The sequence below is a fragment of the Mesocricetus auratus genome, unplaced genomic scaffold (assembly GCF_017639785.1).
Source record: "Mesocricetus auratus isolate SY011 unplaced genomic scaffold, BCM_Maur_2.0 Super-Scaffold_100008, whole genome shotgun sequence".
NCBI lineage: Eukaryota > Metazoa > Chordata > Mammalia > Rodentia > Cricetidae > Mesocricetus > Mesocricetus auratus.
This window is the reverse complement of record NW_024429192.1, coordinates 59,748,663-59,772,038: the sequence shown is the minus strand read 5'-3', so window position 1 is coordinate 59,772,038 and position 23,376 is coordinate 59,748,663. Positions and strand designations below refer to the sequence as shown.

The following is a 23,376-nucleotide window of genomic DNA, read 5'->3' as shown; positions in this document are numbered from 1 at the left end:
TGGACCAAACATACAAACGGCCCCAGCCCTGTTCCCAATAGTCCTTGCTCCTCTCTGAAACCTCATGAGCTGAACCTCCACGGTCTACATTTCTCTCAGCATTCCAAGTTCCCACTAGGATGGATTATTAAGGCCTGCTTGCCGCTTCCAGTGGCTTTCCTAACCCAATGTACCAAATGTCCCCACATCCCCCACCCCACACAGTTCAAGGCTTAACACCACATGGTCAGGTTCATCATACCTCGGTACCCATCTCTGTACCAGTTTGTCTCTGCTGCTTTGACAACATCCTGACTCCAACTCAGGAGAGAAAGGTGTTTGCTTTAGCTCAGAGGCCCAGGTTACAGTCCTTCATAGCAGGGAGGTCACGCTGACAGAAACGTTACACCACTAGTCACATCACATCTAGTCAAGAGCAGACAAAGGAACACACTCAGGTTTTTCTTAAAGCTATTTTTAAAATTTGCATGTGTGTGTATTTCTGTGTGAGCGAATGCTGTGCATGCGATGCTCATGAGGCCAGAAGTGAGTGTCAGAGCTGGAATTACAGGTGATGAAGAGCACTGTGTGGGAGCTGGAAACTGAGCCTAGGGTCTCTGGAAGAGCAATAAGTGCTCTTAACTGCTAAGCAGCCCACCTGCTCCAGTTTAATACAGCCCAGCACCCAAACCCAGCTGCCAGTGTGGCAGTGTTAGCACCTAGCCCTAATGTCTGCTGGGTTACAAATGGCTCCGGAGAGAGTTAGTACCCAGCCAAGATCCGTCTTTTGTTTAGCAGATACTCTTTGTTTCTCATGTTGCTGGATGTGAATCTTTTCTGAGACTTTCCCAGGGATACAAAGCCTACGCAAAACTTGGTTCGGAACCGGAAAACTGTGGTGCCCAATGAATTGGAATTTGCATTTGGAATTGTATTTTTGGAAGCTTCAATCAGGTTGTTTTGAGCATATGGAAATCAACTGGCCAAAGTGTAAATATGAAGAAAAATAAAAATGCCCTGGGCGAAGGGAAAACGCTTCAGTCCTTGGAGACTGGATGCCCTGCAGCCTTGAAATGCTAAATTCATTCTTAAAGTTCTTCCTTCGACAGACCCGTGTGAACCCAATACCTGTGCCACGACACCTGAGACACACCAGTGCCACCCACAGCGGGCTGCTGCTTCCCGTGTCAGTTAATGTGATCAAGACAATCCCAGGTAGTTCCAGACTGTTTTAAGTTTACAGTTAAAGCTAACCACCACACCATCAGAGAAGGAAGCATCTAGAACAGCTTCTGGGTGTCCTGTGGATCAGATCAACAGGCTATGAAATGGTTGAAACAGGCATGACTGGGCTGCAGCTGACATGTGGGACCAGGCAGGAGGGGGCAGAGGGTTCCTACTCCACATAGCTGTCCCACCCCCAGGCTCAGGTCCACAGAGGCCCAGAGCCAGGCAAAAGGCATTAGAGCTCAGCGTGGGAAGTGGACAGTGGCACCCTTCAGAACGGCTGGACCTGTATCTGAGGCAGCCCCGAAGTTCCAGTCTATAGGCTGCCACTCTAGGGGCACAAGGCACAGGTGACTGAGACTGAACAAGTGTATCCCACCAGGGACAAGAGCTGAAGACACAGAGGTAAGGGCCATCCAGACCTGGCTCAGGAACAAGTCGAAGAGAAGGTGGGCAGGGAGATGGAATCGTGGAGTCCCAGCTTTATCCAGCTATGTGATGACTGTGATCTGAATGACAATGGACCCACAGGCTCATGTCTGAACGTGTGGTTCCCCAGTTGGTGGAACTGTTTGGGAAAGATTAGGAGGGATGGCCTTGTTGGAAGACGCATTTCAGTGGGAACATGCTTTGAGGTTTCAAAAGACCCATGTGATTCCCAATAAACTCTCTTGAGTGTGTTCTCTTCCAACCCCTCACCCCTGCTTCCTATTTGCTGATCAAGAACTGAGCTGTCAGCTGTTCCTGCAGCCATCCCTTTGTCCTGCCATCATGGACTCCAACCCTCTGAAACAGTAAGTGCTTTTTTTCTAAGTTAACTTGGTCACGGTGTTTTTATCATAGCAACAGAAAAGTGACTAAGACAGTGACCTCTTTTTTTTTTTTCTGGTTTTTTCGAGACAGGGTTTCTCTGTATTGTTTTGGAGCCTGCCCTGGAACTCCCTCTGTAGACCAGGCTGGTCTCAAACTCACAGAGATCCTCCTGCCTCTGCCTCCCAAGTGCTGGGATTAAAGGCATGCGCCACCACCACTTATGCAAGTCACTTGGCCTTTCCCGGGCCCAGTTCCCTCACAGGTAACTTGAAGGCACTAGACTTCCTCCAACCCAGACTTCCTGTGACCTGCTGTCAAGTAAATGCAGAAGATCGCGTCCCAGTCACCATTCCACTGGGGCCCCAGATCTCACAGAGTGTCCCCGGCTTCAGAAGGATAAGGAGGAACCACCCAAATCAACAGCCATTCAGAAGGACACAGTGCTCAAGTGTCAGGAAGCCAGGGGTCCGGCTCCACTGCTCACTGCCCGTGGCCCTGAGCAAGTCATCAGTCTGCCTTGGGCCAGGGGCCTCAACTGTACAACTTCTCCTCAAGAGAGAACAGCTCTACACGAAGACAAGCGTTCTTCACACCAAGGGCAAGACAAAGGTAGGCTCCATCATAAAGCCTGCTCCTCAGGGGCTCATTCAACTGTGGTGACTGCTGTGATCCTTGTAGAGGTGAAAAACACCAGAGAGGGCTGGGGAGATTCTATACACCTCAACAACTCAGGACCAAGGCCAGGAAATCAACCCAAATTTCCCATCAATGAAGACTATGAGGACCATTCCAGGAACCATCCCAGGAAGGGCTGAACGACAGCCTCTTCCCCTCACCTCGTTTCAGAACAAATTCTAGAAAGTGTGCTGGCAACTTCCAAGTTCCACTTTAGAGCCACCAGTACGTTAGGCAGCTGCTCATGTGACTCAGGGCTGGAAAGTCCCTGTCCGTCCACCACCATCTGCTTTATAAAGGAATTCCAGAATCCCAGAGGCCTGCATGATGAACTTGCTGGCCAGCCTGAGGTACATCAGGCCAACTGTAGAACTTTGAAGAGCTGTGAGTCAGTGGGAGTTCCACGTGTGTGCAAGTGTTCAGGCAGTAGAGGCAGCCTGAGGCACACTCCTGCTCTGCCTCCCCAGAACTAAGGACAAAGCCACACACCTTGGTTATTACCTGAGTGCTGGGGATGTGGAATTGATCTTCATGTTTGTCCATTAAACATTTTACCAATTAAGCAATCTCCTAGCCCACGGTGGGAGCTCTTAATGAACTGGAAGTGTGTGCTTGAAGGAAACATTGGGGCCCCAGCCCTCCTCTTCCTTCCTTTCAATTCCCATCCAAGTGAACTGGATTGTACAGTGTGTGTTCCCGCTACGGCCATCTGACACCCCACCTGTAAAAAAATGGTTTTGTTTGATTATGGACAGAAAGGTTAAACTGCTATCTAAAACAGTCCTTGTTGGACTGGAGATGTAACTTGATGGTAGAGCACTTGCCTAGTATGCAAGAAGCCCTCAGTTCAATTCCCCATACAAACAGCCAACCATTCTTTATAGACGGAGTAGCCGGGGTATTTGTTACTATAATGGAAAAGAAACTAGTACATCACTTACAGGTGTGAAACTAAAGCTCAAAATGGAAAGAAAGTCTATTCACGAAAGCCAGAAGAGAAAGACCTAGAACCCAGATAAGCAATTCCTGGGCAGACTCTGTCCACCAAAGGGTCAAGGGCAGAGGCTGAGGGGCCCCCCACGCACTGATGCCAGCATGAGTTCTGGGCAGGTCAGGAACCTCTCTAGCTCCCTATGGTAAGAGAAACACAGGAGTCCCTCCCAGCAGCATCAGGTTTCTTCATGACACAAGGAGAGGCAGTGGGGTCCAAACCCTAAAAAAGAGTCTCTAAAACACACCATTGCCACTGAGGCTATCTCAGGAGGGGCAACCTCTATTGGAGAGCTGATAGGAGAGGTTATCTGGTTAGCATGATCCCACATGCCTTGGAATAACACTCACAAATTGTCTGAGACATGCCACTACCCAGCAACCCCCTCACCCTCACTGCCCATCTGCCTGCATCTACCCCTGCAGCCCATTTAGCCTGCACGAAGCCCATCTTAACATCTCTATGGAGACAGACATAAGAGTCAGCCCCGCCCTCTAGCAGCTGGCAAAGAGGCCAGATTCAGCAGCACACCGGGTAGGGGGGGGGTGGTTATGGAAGGGACTAACTGGTATGTGATGAGGGAAGTCCTTCTGTGTATATGTTGATGAATAAAACACTGTTGGCCAATAGGGAAGCAAGATAGGTGGAACTAGGAGAGGAGGAGGATTCTGGGAAATGTAGTCAAGAGTAGGGAGTCGCCATGTGATCGTGGGAAAAGAGGATGCTTGAGGCTGCGTCTTCGGTAAGATAAGTCCTTATAGAAATATATATTAGCAATTATGGGTTAGTAATTAAGCCAGAGCTAGCACTAAGAAACCATAGGAAACGGGCAACAGTTTCATAATTAATATAGTGTCCTGTGTGTTATTTGGGGTTGATGTGGCACTAGACCAGGCTGGCAGGAAGAATGTACACTACAGGTATGGGGTGTCAGAGGCGGATGAGATCCCACACTAATAACATAATAAAAAGCAGCATCTTGGGGAGTGTAGTGCTACAGAGAGCAAAGGGTTAGGCAGACTCCAGGAGAGGCAGCCCCAGGCGCTCTAGGAATCCCCTGCTTCTCTTCTGGTCCCTCAGACAAGAGGTGGGCTGGGACACCAAAGCCAAATTAACACTACCTGATCCTGTGAAAGTCCTCCAGACCTACCAGTGAATCCCTTCTAGAATTGTATCCTCGATAGGATCCCAGGAAGCTGACCATTCTGGCAGGTCTCAGCCACTAGTCCCCAGCACATACATACATACATACATACATACATACATACATACACACACACACACACACACACACACACACACACACACACACCAGAACGGCACCTTGTCTTATGCATCCAGTACTGAAAGAGCCACAAAGTGTGAAGCCTAAGACCACCTGGGGTGGGCAGGAGCTAGGAATGTGAACACGCTTGAAAGTACAGGGGGGAGGGTGCCGGCCTTCCTGGTGGCATGACCTTCTAAATCACTGACAGCTTATATGTAGCCAATTCTCCAGAATATCATGAATAAACCACCCAAAGACATTAAGAAGAGGTAAAGCAAACATTACCTAACACCAAGGCTAGTCTACTAGGAACACGTTTGGTTGGAGCCTCCTAGAAGCTAAACATTCACAGGTGCAGCAGGTCCATCCACATTGCCTTCGACAGACAGCAAGTGCACAGGCTCCAGCTCTACCACTCTGACTCCAGAACAATAGGCAGGCAGACATTTGCAGAGCCCATGCCCAGAGCCAGCGAGCTATGCTGGAGGCTCCAAGGGGATGTGGGGTTGAAGATTAGAGCCGCTTCTTCCACGGGCAAAGATATGTCTACATTTATGGCATGAATTCAGTCTATAGCCCTTCCCTGTCCCCCGTTTCTCTGATTGCATTGGCCAAGCCCGACAGGCCTGGTTAGTGCTAACTTACAGGAGAGGGCATGCATACAACAGAGTACCCCATAAAGCACTCAGTTCCTTCCTGCTCCAGGACCAGCAAGCAATGCACTGGGGTGGGGGCAGGAGGCAGAACAGGAAAGAACACTGTAGTTTAGGGAACTGTGGAGGATGCAGAAGAATACGAGGCCCCTTGAAGTAAACCTGGGCAAATGCTGTTACTGCAAGCTCCCTGCATCACCCTCCAAGTGGATATGCCTTCTAGAATGCTGAGATGCCCCCGCTCTCCACACACCTACTCAGGAACCAGAAGCAGCAGCCACCGTTTGTCATCCACTTGCTGAGTGCAGGGAAAGCCCCGTACTGTCTCTGCATTCTCCTACAGACACACATTGGAAGGTTAAGAGCGGAGGCTCAGAAGTGTTACACGCAGGGCAGCTGCTCCCAAATGTTACATGCTGGACTTGAACCCAGGTCCTAGGCTCCAAGCCACACACACTTCCCTGGAGGACCCAGGATAGACTGTTAGAGACAGGAAGGGCAGTGAGAATCAGGGTTTCCCAGCTACAGGACCTGAGAAGATCGAGAAGGGAGGGAGAGGACTGATGGGAACACCTGTGAGGCCTCCCCTGGGCAGGGAAACAGAAGCCAGACTTGGTGGCCTCCATTCCACCGGAGATTACTTACTTGGGCTTTTTAAGAGAAATCACTCCCAATAAATGAAACAAATGACTTTCATTTTGGAGCACACAGCAAGCATGGCACCAGCTAACATGGCCTGACTCAGCTATTCAAAACAGGTAGAGCTGCTTCCTGTGGTGGTGACCTCAAGGACTGTGCGGCCTGGGTAGTCGGGTGGAAGACGAAGGCCTGGTCGTCTGACAGGGCCTCCTCTTCTCACAGTGCGGTGGGCGGGGCCAAGGCACAGTTCTGAACAGAGAGGGTATGAGGAGGCAGCTGGGGAGGCTAGCTCAGGCCTGAGAAGTCCCAGCAGGATGAGGATGCAGGAGGCCTGCGGGTCAGTAGGAAAGCGGGAGAGCTCCTCCCTTCAACAGTCAGGAGGGTTGGGTAGGCTAGGAGGATTAGGGTGAACCCAAGATGTGGAGAGGGGTTCCCAACACACACTGAAGCTCCTGCCGCTAAGCCAAAGGACCTGCCAGGACTACAGGCAGGCCCAGTACCTGTCTACACAGACACAGACACAGACACAGACACAGACACACACACACACACACACACACACACACACCTGAAGCCCCGGTGACAAGGAAAGGGCACACCCCGTGGGAGTGCCGCGCACCGGCTGTTCTCGGTGCAAGCAGGGCCTTCCTATCAGCACTCCCTCTCCCTGGACGCCAGACCCAGCTGCAGGAGGCCCATTAACCAGATTCAAACAGCCTCATCAGCCCGGTTTACGCTGGACAGAAAGGCTTTCTTCAGTCCCCCTGTCTAAAGCCCCAGAGGCGGGGCTGGTGAAAGCTAGCACTCCCTGGGGACCCAAAGGCCAAGCATGGAGGGCAGGCACCAACACGGTATAGCAGCGCCCTCCAGTGGCAAACTAGAACAGTGGCCCTCTGCTGGCAGGGCTTTCCAGAAGCTTGTGCATGCCTGGGCTCTTCCTCACGCAGGCCTAAGAAAACTATAGACTCCAAATCCTACAACGGTCTTATGGTGCACATCTCAAGCAGAAGACAAGGACGTGGGCCACGCAAGGCATACAGCTCCCCAATGCTGGCCTGGCACAGAACAGCTGGACGATAGCCCAGGGTAGATAGGGTATCTAAGAGACCAGAGGCAGTATACAGGGAAGCCAAATGCAGGACTGTGAGGTCCAACAACCATGTCTAATTAGACAGGTTTCTAAAGATGCTACAGGTAGGAAGAGGAGAGTAAAAGAGGGAGGTTGCTGTGTTTGTAAAATGCATCTGGGTTTGTTATGGTTTGGATATGAATGTCCCCTAAACCTCATTTGTTCAAGGCTCAATCCCAAAGCAGTGTTCTGAGGTACTTTGGCATCAGGAAAGCTGTCTCCAGGGCATATTAGAAACTGAGGCTCAAAGGTCTAAAGGAGTAGAAGAGACTTCTTGGTTACCCTGCTCACAAAAGATCAAGGAGTGAGATGACATCTGGCCATCCAGACTCTCAGAAGCTATGAGTCAAAGAGACAGCGTCTGCTCCAGCTGAAGGCAGATGCTGGCATGCTCCTCGTGACGCTGGTTTTACACAGAGTGTGCAGGGTATAGGTTGTGAGGACAGGCAGCCACATGTGAAACCATACATATATGAAATCCCGTGCTCCAAAGGAGACTCTAGGCAGTTAGAGACCCAAGAACATGGGCCACCTGCCAGGAAAAGCCACAGGTAGCAAGCACAGCCAGGCCAGGAGCAGTGTCACAAGGCCCAGGGTTGTTAGGGAAAGGATTCCCGGTACTTCAATGCTCACTTCACGCCATGTGCCTCTCATGGGTTCACTGTGGTCCCATCCCTCCTCCCTATGCTCCATTTCCCCTTTAAGAAGGGCATGTTCCCTACTCCATCACTTGTTGGAGTATGTAACTTTTTAAACTTTACAGGGGCCCAGAGATTTTGAACCTAAATTTAGTTTTGTTTTTTTGTTGTTGTTATTTTTTTGTTTGTTTTTACTGAAACTGTTGAGCCTATGGACTCTTGGTAATGGGTTCATTTTGCAGTATGAGCCAGAAATGAGCCTTGGGAGTGGGAATGGGATGCTGGGGTTTGGATATGAATTCCCTTCTCTAAGAGCCAGGGGTAGGGGGAGAGTGACATGTATATATAATTCCAGCACTCAAAATGCAGAAGCAGGAGAATCAGCTCAAGGCCATCCTGACTACATAGCAAGTTTGAAGTCAGTCTGGGTAAAATGAGGAAGGGATGAGTGAGAGAAAGGAGCAGGGGAAGAGAAGAGGGGAGAGGGAGAAAGAAAGAGGGAGAAAAGAAGAACTCCCCCTACAATGGAATATGCATAGATGCCACAGCTCTGGGGAAGAGACACAGTCATTCGGGCTCTGACCAATGAACAACCCATAAACTGATGGCGTGGGGAAGCAGACAAGGGGCCTGGCTGGAAGGAGGAGGTCCCTGGGGATGTGCCCTTGAAAGGTCTCCCCTCTCTGTCTCTATCTTCTTCCTCTTCCCCTCCTCCTCAACTACTAAAGAGTGACCAGCTATCCCACCACACCTCTACACCACGAAGTTCTGCCTCTTCCTAGGCCCGCAGCAGGGCCCAGCAACCGGGACCTGAAACAAAAAGAAACCTTTCCTCCCCCCCTCTTCTCCCTGCCTCAGGTGTTAATGGAAACACTAAGTAGCTTAGTGACTGTGTAATACTGCCAAATACATTCATACAACCGCCCTCATCCGCACATGATCACTCATTAGTCATTAGGAAAGTACAAGTCAATCCAAATCAAATCCGCCAAATGACTGCGATCAAAACCACAGACAAGCCCAGGTGGGAGTGTAGCAAACTGGGCCCCACATGTCACGTGAAGCAGTGAGCAGCGCGACAGCTGCCTTAAAAATGAAGACCTGCCCTTCTATCCAAAAGATCTGAAAGTACCCCAAAACCAAATATTCACAGCAAGCCTATTCATAATAGCCCCAAAGTAGAAGTCAAAAAACCAAAAAGTATCAGTTGATAACCATACAATAGAGAATATCCAAACCATGGAATGCTACCTAATTACAAAAAAGGACAAAGCACTGATGTGTTACAATGTGGACCCTACAAATGTTATGATAAATGAAAGTCAATCCCCATAATCCATATAAGGAGATTACTTTATACCATCCATTACAATAAACATTCAAGTTAGAGATTTTTAAATTTTAAAAAATGTAAGGGCTGGAGAGATTTTCCAGTGGTTAAGCGTACCAACTGCTTATTCCTCACAGAGGGCCTAACTGATTTCTGTCATCCACACTGAACAGCTCACAACCACCTGTATCCAGCTCTAGGGAGATGCAACACCTCTGATCTCCAAGGGCACCTGTACTCACGTGTGCATAGCCACACACAGACCCATAGATAGAGACATAATTAAAAATAACTTTGTAAAAATTAGAGGGAGAGTATGATAGATGTGCGTGCACGTATGCTGTGTGTGTGTGTGGAGGTCAGAGAGCATGACAAATGTGCATGCTGTATGTTGTGAGTGTGGAGGTCAGGGAGCATGACGGATGTGCGTGCACACACGTGTGATGAGTGTGTGGAGGTCAGAGAACATGAGGGATGTGCGTGCACACACGTGTGATGCGTGTGTGGAGGTCAGAAGATGACGGATGTGCGTGCACACATGTGTGATGAGTGTGGAGGTCAGAGAACATGACGGATGTGCGTGCACACACGTGTGATGAGTGTGGAGGTCAGAGAACATGACAGATGTGCGTGCACACACGTGCAATGAGTGTGTGGAGGTCAGAGAACAGACAGATGTGCATGCACACACGTGTGATGAGTGTGGAGGTCAGAGAACAGACAGATGTGCATGCACACATGTGTGATGAGTGTGGAGGTCAGAGAACATGACGGATGTGCGTGCACACACGTGTGATGAGTGTGTGGAGGTCAGAATGTGACAGATGTGCATGCACACATGTGTGATGAGTGTGGAGGTCAGAACATGATGGATGTGCGTGCACACACGTGCGATGAGTGTGTGGAGGTCAGAGAACATGAGGGATGTGCGTGCACACACGTGTGATGAGTGTGGAGGTCAGAGAACAGACAGATGTGCATGCACACATGTGTGATGTGTGTGGAGGTCATAGAACATGAGGGATGTGCGTGCACACACGTGTGATGAGTGTGGAGGTCAGAACATGACGGATGTGCGTGCATGTATATTGTGAGTGTGGAGGTCAGAGAACAGACAGATGTGTGTGCACACACGTGTGATGAGTGTGGTCAGAGAACATGACAGATGTGCATGCACACATGTGTGATGAGTGTGTGGAGGTCAGAGAACATGAGGGATGTGCGTGCACACACGTGTGATTAGTGTGGAGGTCAGAAAACAGACGGATGTGCATGCACACACGTGCGATGAGTGTGGAGGTCAGAGAACATGACAGATGTGCGTGCACACACATGTGTGGAGATCAGAGAACATGTGTGTAGAGCTGGTTCTCTACATCCACTTTCACATGGTTCTGGGACGTGAACTCTGATTGTCAGGTTTACACAGCAAGTGCTTTCACTCCATTGAGCCTCTTGCTGGCCCCAAATAAGAAAATGTATAAAAACAAGGCTGGAACTACTTTCTGGAAGCTGAAGAGGGAAGGAGAATGGGGAGTGACTGGTAATGAGCACTGGGTTTCTTTTTGAGAGGATGAAACTGTATGGAGCGAGGTCACTGAATCGCTGGCTTTAAGATGGGAAATTATACATGTACAGTACAGCTCATTCTTTAGCTGTGGTGTTTGAAAGAGAATGGCCCCCATAGGCTCATATATTTGGATGTTAGTCACCAGCTGATTGGACTATTTGAGAAGGGTTAGGATTAGGAGGTATGGCCTTTTGGAGTAGGTGTGGCCTTGGGAGGAAATGTGTCACTAGGTGTAGGCTTTGAGGTTTCAAAAACCTATGCCAGGCTCTGTGTGTGTGTGTGTGTACGCGCATGTGTGCTTCCACAAAATGGCTTAACAGAATCCTGGGGAAGCTATGAGGAAACACTGATGGCCAAAGCCAGGACATTTGCATCTGCACATTAAGACTTTCAAGAGCTCTTCCAGAGGTCCTGAGTTCAATTCCCATCAACCACATGGTGACAACCATCTGTACTAAGATCTGGTGCCCTCTTTTGATGTGCAAGCATACATGGAGGCAGAACACTGTATATATAATAAATAAATCTTTAACAAAAAAGACTTGCACAGAATTTACAAATCACATTTATTGCATCATCTGAAGTTTACTGTTGCTCTTGTGAATTTATGTGTTGCTGTCACAAATACTTGACAAAACCGATTTAAGGAAGGACGGGTTTACTTTGGCTCATGTTGTGGCAGGAAGGCGTGGAGGCAGGCACGGGAGGCAGCTGATCCCATCACATCTGCAGTCAGGAAGCAGCGAGCAGGCAGGAAGGCTGCTGCTCACTCTCCTCTTTGTACCCAATCCAGGACAGTAGCTCATGAGAAGGTGGGACTTACAGGCCCAGGTAAACCTTTCTGATTACTCTTATTGACATATCCAGACGTGTTTCCATGGTGATTCTAAACCCCAATAACCATCACACACGTAATGCAACACTATACAAGACTTTTCCCGACAGCTCCACCACTATAAAATCTACCATGGGGGAGACACCTTGGCACACACACCACTCTGGATACTGGTGTCCCCACTAGGTCATCCCCACAGCTGGCGACTGTTCTCTAAATGCCAGCTCATCTCAGAACTGCTCACTTCGGGGCATACCTCTCTGACCAATGTTTCCCAGACTGTCGTAAGTATAAAGTGCCTGCTGCTACGACAACCCATGCAGCAGCTGCCGCCCAATGTCACCTGTCTGCCATTGGCTTCTTCAGTGAGACTGCCAACCCCAGCGTCCTCGTGCCATGCTTCTCTCAAACCCCAAGCAAGAGCTGTTTTCCAAGCCGCACAGATTTGAGGGGTGTGCAGCACTGGGTACTGGATCTGGGACCTTGCCACGGCAAGTGCTCTGTCCCTCAGCCTGAGCCACTCAGTTCTGCTTTTACTATAAATGCAACCCCAGGAATACCTCACTGCACCCACAAGCTTCCCTGGTCATTCCTGGTGACTCTTGAGCACCTGCCCAGGACATGCTGAACTCTGAAGAGAGATCGGTGCAATCTCTTCAGGATGTCTTAGATTTGGTCCATGTGGCACAAGGCTGGCATTCACCAGGAACTGGGCTGAGAGCACACAGGTGACAGAGAAGAAAGCTCCAGGATCACGTCAGCTCCACTGTTAATGCAGAGAAGCCACCCCAGGACCTCTTGCCCCATCCCACACCCCTTTCTCCATCATGCCCACTACTCCTACTGCAGATGAGCGGTGGCATTTAGGTCATGGATGACTGAAAGAAACGTTGCCCTGGCCCTGCCTCCCCTCTGCCTGCCCATTCACAGAGGGAGGCTGGTGGCTGTCTGGCTTCTCAGGGATATTGTCCCTTCCCAGCTAAGGAATATTGATCATTTCTGACTCAGGAATGAAGGTGTCACTTGTGAGTTCCCAAAACATGACAGATAAAAAGGGTGCAGTCATCCGTGCCTTCTAGGGACGAGGAAGGCTACAACAAGCCCACGGGTCAGCTACTCTCTCAAACATCCAGGCACACTGACACCTCAGGCCCCCGCTTCCCAGTCCTCTCTGAGGAAGTCACACCTCCAGGGAGCTCCCTTCCTCTTCCTCAGTCTCTGCTCACACACCTTACCATGTACACATGACAGCCACCCTGTCACCTGACACCCCCTAGCTCCTTGTCCTGCTTTGCTTCTTTTAGTTATTTGCTTCAAGGCGATCTCACACTCATTTCCAAGACTCCAGAGTGTAGGCTGGGAAGAGGGTGGGGAGGGGCTGTTCTGTTCCTGTGGTTCACAAGGGCCCAGAGCAGGGCCTGGCCCAAAGTAAACATTCTACATCTGCTGAACAGACGGACAGACAAATAAGTGTCAGCCACAAGAGACATACAAACCTGACAGGAAAGATGGGGGACGCTTCAGAAAAGGGACTGGGAACAGGAACAGTGATCCATGGAGACAACAAAGGAGAATACAACACCACAGGAGAGAACTACAGGAAACAGCACCAACACCACTGTAGAGAACTACAGGAAACAGCACCACAACACCAACACTGTAGAGAACTACAGGAACAACACCAACACTGTAGAGAACTACAGGAAACAGCACCAACACGGTAGAGAACTACAGGGAACAGCACCAACACTGTAGAGAACTACAGGAACAACACCAACACTGTAGAGAACTACAGGGAACAACACCAACACTGTAGAGAACTACAGGAAACAGCACCAACACTGTAGAGAAATACAGGAAACAGCACCAATACTGTAGAGAACTACAGGAAACAACACCAACACTGTAGAGAACTACAGGAAACAGCACCAACACTGTAGAGAACTACAGGAAATAGCACCAACACTGTAGAGAACTACAGGAAACAACACCAACACTGTAGAGAACTACAGGAAACAGCACCAACACTGTAGAGAACTACAGGAAACAGCATCAACACTGTAGAGAACTACAGGCAGGGAACAGCACCACCAGACAATCAGTAATGGCTCTGTGGGGAGTGGGGCTTTTCAGGTCTGCTCACCATGCCTGTAGTTCTCTCCTGTGGTGTTGCATTCTCCTCTGTTGTCTCCATGCTGTCTGCTCAGATATCACTGTTCCTCTTCCCAGCCCCTTTTCTAAAGCTTCTCCCAGGCAGCAGAGGAGGCCCACACTGTAAAGCTGGATCAAAGCCGCAGAAACACTGGGCTAGACACAAGGCAACACAGATTTGCTGCTTCAGCTTCAACAGCCGTCCTGAAGCATGAAGACAAGCAGGTGAGATGGTGATCTAGAAGGAACCTCACATCAGCCAGAAATGCCTCCCTCCAGACGACTTAAATGAGAAGCCAGCCCAAGTGTGTTTAGGCCAGCTTGCTGTCAGGCATTCCTGGTGTGCCCTGTCGGATCTGATACAGCATGGGAAGCCAATGGAGAGAGCTCAATCTTAACAGGTGTGAGGTCCACACTTATAATCTCAGCACCAGGAGACTAAAGCAGTGGGATTTTGAATTCCAGGCCATTATGGGCTACAGAGTAAAACCACACGGGGGTGGGGGGGAGTCAGGGGTCTTGACCTAAGTTCTATTATGTATGCAATTCCACTTGATAGTGAGACAAAGGGGGGCTCGGAAGTAGGTGCACAGAAAGATGCACCCCCTTTTCAAGCTCTAGGATGATAAGCTGGAGGAAGAAACCAAGGCCAGCTGCCAGGGTGCCAGGATGTTGGATGTGGCAGGGGGCACAAGAGGCTTAAATGGGAAAGATACAGTACAGGGTGACAACAGCCCCCCCCCCCCGTGTTGGTAAAGGCGGCTTGGATAGAAGGGAGCTGTCAGTCAACAGGTAGAGAATGGCTGCTTTACACCAGGCACATCGCTCCCAGGCCGGGCAGCAGAGGCCAGGGAACCTGAGTTGACTCTCAGAGGTCAGCATGAGAGTACCAGGCTCATCCCCGGAATGTCTGCACCTCCCTGTCAAGAAGCACATTCTCTGCACCACCCAGGACGGTCTGGACCAGGGACTGGGGGAGGACACAGGACTCTATTCAAGTGAACACATGTGACTCTTGAGGAGTACGAAGATGGACTATCCAAGCAGCTACTACATTGGCGCCTGGGACATAGCAGGTCCAGACGTTCAGTAAAAAGTACTTCATGGTAAATACATAACCGGCTGACAAATTTTTGAAATTTTTTTCTGTAATAGTCAAAATGAGATTTTTCTGGTTAATTGAATATTTCATCTAATATTTAATTAAACAAAACATAGCCCAAGGTTACTAATAATGTACTCCATCTATTTCTGGTGACCTGGGAAGGCACCTTTGAGCTTAGACACAAGTCCTGTGCTGGCCAACTATAGTCTTGAGGATATCTTGGGGACATGATGGAGTCCCAGGTTCCCCTCTAGAACAAGCCCCAGGCTGTTTCTAGAAGGCTGTGTGCCAAAGAGCTGCCTCCCTCTTCCCTCTGGTCCCAACATAACATGCCCTGGAGTGAACTGTCGTCTGAACCTTCTCTTACAGGAAAAGGTGATCTTTAAAGGGAGAAACAGCAGTCCCGATGCTCTCCCACCTCAAGCCAGTCCTCCCCAGTGGCCTCGGGAGCTTCTTTTTGTTGTTGTTGTTGTTGTTTCTGTGGCTTTGGAGGCTGTCCTGGAACTTGCTCTGTAGACCAGGCTGGTCTTGAACTCACAGAGATCCGCCTGCCTCTGCCTCCTGAGTGGCTGGGATTAAAGGCGTGCGCCACCACTGCCTGGCTGAGCTTCTCCACATCTGTGGTCTGTTCTTAAAGGTCCCTTCCAGCTGATAGGACCTATTTGAGTTCTGATTTCCTTCCTCCTAATCGATGCTGAAAGAAATAATTCCCTGTATAAAAATAATCACATACAAAGGGCACCATGTCAGAGGCTAGGGACGTGCAGCCAAGAGACACCAGGGCCTGCCTTCTTGAGAAGTTCACAGACAGGACTGGGGGCGTGGCTTGGCGTTAGAGCACTTGCCTACCACTCCAGACCCGAAGGGCAGAGCTGGAGCATATCCAAGCAGAGTAGAAGGCAGGAGTGAACGGCTCGTGGTGTGAGGTGCGCCCAAAGCCTAGGAAGAATTCAGTCACAGCAAGTGAAGCAGGCCTGCTTTGGGGGAGAGTCACCTTTGATTACAGAAACAGGGTCACAAAATATGAACTCATAACAACAAGAGTAATGTGACTCCAAGATTGATAAACCTTTACCTGCCCAATGCTATCTGGTTAGAACAGTGGCTCTCAACCTTCCTAATGCTGCAACCCCTTAATACAGATCATGTTGTGGTGACCCTCAACCATAACATTATTTTCATTGCCACTACATAACTGTAATACTGAAACTGTTATGAATCATAATGTAAATATCTATGCTTTCCAATAGTCTTAGATGACCCATGTTAAAGGGTTGTTCGATCCCCCAAAAGGGTCACGACCCACAAATTGAGAGCCACTGGCCTACACCCTCATACCTCAAAAGAAAGGTGGCAGTCCCTTCAGGTCATTTGCAGCAGCCGTGTAGCTTTGTGTGAGGGCGTGTGGCTGTCAGATGGGTCCCCCAGAGCAGGAGCCTGGTCTTGAGGCAGCCATGTGGCAGGATTGTGTAGGACAGGTGACATGACCCAACACAGCACAACAGCAGAAAGAGCCAATGGGGAAAAGACGAAGACACACTCCAGCTGCAGGATGGAAGAGGGCAAGACTCAGAATGGAGCAAGCAACCCAACACTGGGAACCACAAGAGCTTAGGCATGCTGGCTGGAACGTACACGTGTGTCCACAGCAATGCCACGGCTGGGATGAAGAGAGGGAACACATCTGGAAATGTAGAGAAGGCCCAAGCTGCTAACCCAGCAGGTGGCCATAACCATGCTGGTCTTCAAGGTGACCTGGTGAAATCCAAGATCTGCCTAGACTGGTACTGTGGCTTACTCCCTGAAATAGTAAAGTTTCTCCAATGTCAGGGTCCTGGGGATCAAACAGGGACAAGCGGAGTTACTGCTGGAAATTCCAGGTAAGTAAAGCAGGATGAACTCAGGAACAAACCCCTGGTCAAAGTGGGAAACAAGGGCCCCTTAGCCTCCTACAGGATGAAACAACAGCCCAGGTACCCTTTCCTGACCATAGCAGTTATCCAGATAAATACACATGTCCAGTGTAGAAAACACACCTTCCATGCCATAAGGGAAAGCAAGAACGGAAGCTATGGCGGACTAGGTAAGGAAGGTTCCCTAAGACAGAAGAAGGGACATTCTAGGCAGGGAAGATAGCTTGTTGTAAGGCCACCTTCAACAGAGTTCAGGAGCCAAGTGGAGCACTCAGGAGTACTGCCACAAGTTTGAGGCCAGCCTGAGCTCCACATTGATTTCCTAGTTTAGACTACAGTGAGATCTTTAAAAAAAATAAAATCAATAGGATGTGAGGTGACTAGCTAGGGCTATGCACACCTGTCATCCAGCACTTAGGAGACCATGGCAGAGGAGTGGGTGTTTAGATGCTAGCCTGGTGTGCATAACAAGACGGTGTCGCCAAAAACTAACACAAGATGAGGACATAGGCACATTTATGGGCAAGAGAGGTGAAGTCAAAGAAGGAAACCAGGCTGACAACAGAGCCTCACCAAGCAACTGGGATGTGACACTGGAGTCGACACAAAGATGCCATGGACCCCTGAACTCAGCGTGGTCCTGGAGGAGCTCTGCACAACCACTGGGTCAGAGAGGGCAAGCGAGTCGATGAGGGTAGGGAGTCCACTCCTGGACAAGCAGAGGCAGGGTGATATCAGAAGATGGCCATTGAGGCGGAACCTGAAGCTTATCTGACTGGTTCATGTCCTTAAGGGCAGGAAGGACACAGGACACAATCGAGAACCAAACCGACAGCAATGCCATTAATACTACTGAGAAATTCCAGTCCGGCCCCCATACCTCTAGGGGCCTCCCCAAGACCCTGTCCAGCCCACTTGGCTCAGAATGACGACTACTGGTGTCTTCAAAATGAACAATTCCGTCCTCAGAAGCCAAAGATTATTAAAAGAAATGCAGACTGACTGTGAAGGCACTTCTTTTTTTTTTTTTTTTTTTTTTTGGTTTTTCGAGACAGGGTTTCTCTGTGGCTTTGGAGGCTGTCCTGGAACTCACTTTGTAGACCAGGCTGGCCTCGAACTCACAGAGATCCGCCTGCCTCTGCCTCCCAAGTGCTGGGATTAAAGGCGTGCACCACCAACGCCCGGCGTGAGGGCACTTCTTATGAACGCCGTGAAGCTAGCAAAATAGACCAGGCTGATTCTCCATTGAAAGAAGCAGTGTAGAATGGAGCGGAAGACGGACTAGTTAATACTGCAGATCCATTTGTTCTTGGGTTGAGCCAGTGTGGCTCTAGGACACGCCCCCAGATCAGATCGCCAGCACGCTGGGCATGCATGTGCAGGGTGGGCACGCTGGGCAGGTGGAGGGAATCACACAGACTACAGGCACGGGAGGCGGACAGCGCTCCCGGGCGCCACCAAAGACTGCTCAAGAGTACAAGCATGGGCTACCCATGGCTCACCTTGCACTTGAAGCCGGCGGCGGGCGGCAGGAGCTCCCGCAGCAGGGCCTTGGCCACCTCGCGGCTGGCTTCCTCGCTCACGAAGTGGAGGTTAAGCACCTCGTGCGCCTCGAACTTGGCGAGGCGCAGCAGCGAGCGCAGCGCCACCCGGGCCTTGGCCTGCAGCGCCGCGTTGTGCTCCGCCTTGGTGAACATCATCAGCAGGTGGTAGTCCACCGGCACCGCCGCGCCGCCCTCCAGGCTCTTGGCCTTGGCGCCCGACGCCGACGCCGCGGAGCCCCGGGCCAGCTCGAACGCGGGCGGCGAAGGCGCGGCGGCCCCGGCGCGGGCCTCCTTAAGCCTCTTGGTGGCGCTGGAGAAGGTCTCCCGGCCCGAGCCCAGGTAGTAGAAGGCGCACACCGCCAGCGCCGCGGCGAGCAGCAGCGCGCAGTAGTGTGAGCGCACCGCTCCCAGGCGCGCCATGGCCCGAACGCACGCGGCTCCGCCTCGGAGGAGCCCCATGCGCCGGAGCCGGCGGCCCAGCAGCCGGGCCCACTCACAGCAGCGTTCCGGAGGCCCGAGCCCGGCAGCCGGACCCACTCACAGCAGCGCTCCAGAGCCCCCAGCCCGGCAGCCGGCGGCCGCCATGGAGGGGCGGGGCCGCGCTGCCCGGAGCCAATCGTGAGCGCGGATGCCTGAAAGGCGGAGCCATCGCTGGCCCCGCTGGGTCCTAGGTTCCGAGGGATTAGACTCGACTTTAGGCCCCTTCGTGGTTTGGCTGCTAGCTTGAGACCAGCAGGCTAAAGCCAGAGTCTGCACAGGGTCGGCCAGCCCTACCTTCTCGGCTCAGAGGGCTGGGGGGGCGGAAATACCCACTAGGCTGGGTCTTGAAATAACAAACACACCAACACATGATTTATGAAAATTAATGCTTGGCTCAAAAAAACGCTAACTTGCCAGGCTTTGGAGGCGCAGGCCTTTAAACCCAGCACTCGGGAGGCAGAGGCAGGTGGATTTCTGTGAGTTTGAGACCAGCCTGGTCTACAGAGCGAGTTCCAGGACAGCCTCCAAAGTCACAGAGAAACCCTGTCTCAAAAAAGAAAAAAAAAACAAACAACAACAACAACAACAAAAAAAAACGCTAACTTTTCTCTCTCCACATTGCCTTTTATTTCCTTCTTCTTTTTTTTTTTTAGAAGCTTTTAGCTCCCTGTCCAGTCTTTTAAGAAACTAGTCGGAGCCAAAACATTAAAACCAGAAAGTTCCTTTCTGTTTCACTTAGAAGTTTACAACACCCCAAATGAAATGGGATGACCCAGAGAACATGTGTGGCCAGCAGAGGGACCTCACTGCCCAAAACATCATAGTCCTTTCGGAGAGCCCCTGGGGAACATCAATGATGTTTAACTAATTCCAGGAAAGCCTGAAATGTCCCAGAGAGTTTTTGAAATTTTTAACGGAAGCATACTGAAGTAATTAGCCTGTAGTTATTTTAACCCTAATCAGTCACTCAAAAATCCATTAACTACAAATTTCTAAGACTTGGTGATATACCAAGAGCTCTGAAGTAAACATCTGCACGAAAATTCCACTTTTGTGGCATGCTGTTCTTTCCATGTGGATGAGGCTCACCTGTCCCAGCATCACAGACATTTGCAGCTCTGCCCTTTTCCACTGGAGCGACACTTCTGAAAAGCATCCACCCTCTCAAACAAGCCTGAGGAACCCCAGATGGCAGAATGACCACATGTAGTAGTTATCTGATTCCAGGTATTTACAAGTGACAAAAACATGGGGTCTCCAAAGTATAACTCAAGCTCTGCATTGTATCTCTCAAAACCTCCAAGATTGGGAGGCATGGGATGGGAAGTCCAGGCCAGCTGTAGCACTGCAAACGTTTACATGCGCAGCAGTTACTTGGCTATCTGAAAGCAATCATGCTGGAATATAAAATGAAGCCAACACTGCCATCACAGATATGAAAGACAACAGATTTCTTAAAGTACCTCATATTGAATATTCCAAAGATATTAAATTTACCAAAAATAAGTGGGACTATACAATAGGCACAAAGATTTAGTAACCATAACTTTTATGGGGGACTTACAAATGATACCCCAAATCTCTTAATACTGTGTCTCTAAATAACATAATCCTGAAACTTGTGCTTTTGGTCCCCATAAATACGGTCAGTTCAGCCGTCTTTCCCTCTGACACGTACTCCACATTATTTCAAGTAATGCTTTATTTTCAGGCATCGAGTCCTTTAATTCATGTAAAAGAAATAAAGCAACTACTTAAATTTTACCTAAGAAGTCAGTAAAACACTCAAATACTCTGCCCAAATTTTCCAGTGCCTGATGCTTGATATCCTGAACAAACCTCAACTCACCAAACCAGTCATTTTCATCTCAGGAATTTAACCCTATGAAAAAACCATAATGTGCTGAAACATCTCCTCACCAAGTTGTAGCCTATCATGACTTGTTCTTTGCCTATAAGGAAAATTTAATGTTGTGACTCCCTGAAGTATACTGCTGACAGCTACAACGACTTCAGCAGTGGATTCGTGGTAGGCACTGAGTAATTAAACTAATCTAGCATACCTGCTAATCCCAAGCATACATGCACCTGGGATACAGCATTGAAAAAAGAAAACCCTGCCCTTATACAGCATGCCTTTTAGCAGGCAAACTAGCAAGAAATACTGCCTGGTGCTGTTATATGTCCTTTCCTCAGCTACATTTGGGTGTAATCATAATGTGCCCATGTATACAAAATCCTGATACAAATAATAACTCTAGAATTAAGTTTAACTTTGGTCAAAATATGACTTCTAACTAGGTATTAGGCAGCTGGTTTTTCCTTAGCGATTCTATGACAGCCACCTATAAACTACCTAGTCAGTCAATTTTTCATTCTTGAATAGTAGTAATACTATTTTTTCATGCGTATTACTGTTTTTGCCATGGGAAGTTTCTAGTCCCCTGAAACTGGAGTTACAGACAGTTGTGAGCTGCCATGTTGGTGCTGGGAGTTGAACTTGGGTCCTCCTGAAAGAGCAGTCAGTGCTCTTAACTGCTAAGCTATTTCTCCAGCCCGATACTATTTTTTTAAATCAAAATATTTCCACTATTGAACAAGCATCCAATATGATGAACAAACCTTAAAAATACCCATCAAACCACCATTTTCACTTCTAGGAATTTATCCTAAGGGAGTAACATACTAAAATATTTAACTGTAAGAGGCCAGGTGTGGTAGCCTGTAATCTCAGCAACTTGGAAGGCTGAGGCAGCACAGTGCCTCTGAGTTCAGAGCTAGCTGGTAGGCTTGGGGCTATTATGGTTATAGTCCTTTGTGACTGAGGTCCTGCCTCCTAAAGATGAACTGTTTAGCTCTAAGAGCTGAATTTATGATAGCAAAAGATGGGTATTGAGAAATCATCAATGAAATGCTTAGTAAGTAATATAGTGTGGTCATTAAAAGTGATATATTCAGAGGTAGGCGACCAGAGCTCTGGTTTCAAGGCCAGTCTAGGAACTGTCTGGCTGTCTCAAAAACAAAAACAAACCAATGTAGTCATCAACTGCACATGGATTTTTTTTTAATGTAGAGAAAACGGATAAATTTAGGAGACGAATTAGCCAACGGCAATATGTGAACATTTGCAGACTGGCTTGGGAAAACCATATTGTTTTATGCAATTTAAGGAGATAATACATCATTATACAAGATCCTTTCTTTCAGATATTCACAATGAATGATCTGCTGGTGAAATGTTTTGAACTTCCTTCAGGAGAAAAAGCAAAACAAACAAACAAACAAAAAAACAGAAAAGGAGAAATATCATTGGGGCTTAAAATACAAAGCAATGCTGCCGTGAGTCTATGACTGCTGAAATTACAATTGTGCATCTGAAAACTTTCACCAAGGTTTTTAAATATTCCCCACCTAAGTAAAAGAAGATCATAAGTCAATATTGTCAGCGGACTGGGGAGACAGCTCAGGCAACAGAGTGCCTGCCAATAAGCACAAGAGGATGGGAGTTTGGTCACTAGGACCCACGTCAAAAAGTCAGGCATGGTGGCACCTGTCTGTAACCCGAGCACTGCCACCAAGGAAGCAGAGGTAAGATTCTAGGCACTCACTGGCCATCTGTCCTAGCCTGGCTGACAAGCCCCAGGCCAGTGAGAGACCTTTCCTCCAGTGAACAATGCAAACTGTGCCCGATGAAGAATGACATCCAAGGATGCACTTGTCTCCACATGTGCGTACTCACCTGCACACGCATGAACCCGCAAACACATAAGCATGCACACGTATGCACATGACAGCACAGGCAGGTGACAGAATTACAGATGGTTTTTCTTTTTCTTGAGCCTTGTTTGCCAAGTGACGCTACTGACTGCCTGTTTGGAGTCAGGCTCATCCGCCAACTCCCCTGCCTCTGACTCCCAGCGTGTGGAGATTAAAGCACATGCCATCATAGCTAGCCCTTTTCAGCTACTTAAACTTTATTTTGGCAATGAAGATGTACTGTTTTTGCAATAAGGAAAGAAACAGGCCTTCATTTAAAACACTTGCTGTGGGTTCTCTTTTAGAGACCGTTCTGAAAATGAGATGCGGGTTCACAGGGCAGATCGCTTGAGAGTCTGCATCTGCTCTGAGCTAACTTTTGAAGGAGAAGGAAAGCCAAGCTTCACTCCTAGATCTGCATTTCAGGTCTCCTTAGTCCCATTCACACAGGAGCAGGGTTTTGTTTACTGAAAGGACAGAGTATGGGTGTGTTCCCAAGATTAAAAACTCCAATAGGCATATCAATTATAACAGGGAGAAGCAGAGGAAGAGTCCAAAAGGTCTCTTGTGGTCTTTAGTTCATGAAGCAGGGGCTGCAGCATCTCTGGAATCGGGGAGAAGAAACTATTGAAAGATGGATTTCTGAACTAAAGTAATCATCGAATAGACTCAACATGGACC

General features: G+C 49.1%; 1 protein-coding gene across 2 annotated transcripts in view; it reads right to left on the bottom strand.

Moving 5' to 3' along the window:
• The window catches only part of Xxylt1 (xyloside xylosyltransferase 1), a 135,822-nt gene extending 116,772 nt beyond the window's left edge, over nucleotides 1–19,050 (bottom strand). The window contains exon 1 of one of the 2 annotated variants that reach the window (XM_040750978.1): nucleotides 18,418–19,050. In XM_040750978.1, the coding sequence (XP_040606912.1) occupies nucleotides 18,418–18,918 (501 nt within the window). In that variant the 5' untranslated portion in view covers nucleotides 18,919–19,050. Of the gene's footprint in view, nucleotides 1–13,889; nucleotides 16,341–18,417 lie in introns of those variants that run through there. The other variant, XM_040750979.1, reaches the window with a different exon arrangement.
• Between the last annotated feature and the right edge of the window lie 4,326 nt (nucleotides 19,051–23,376).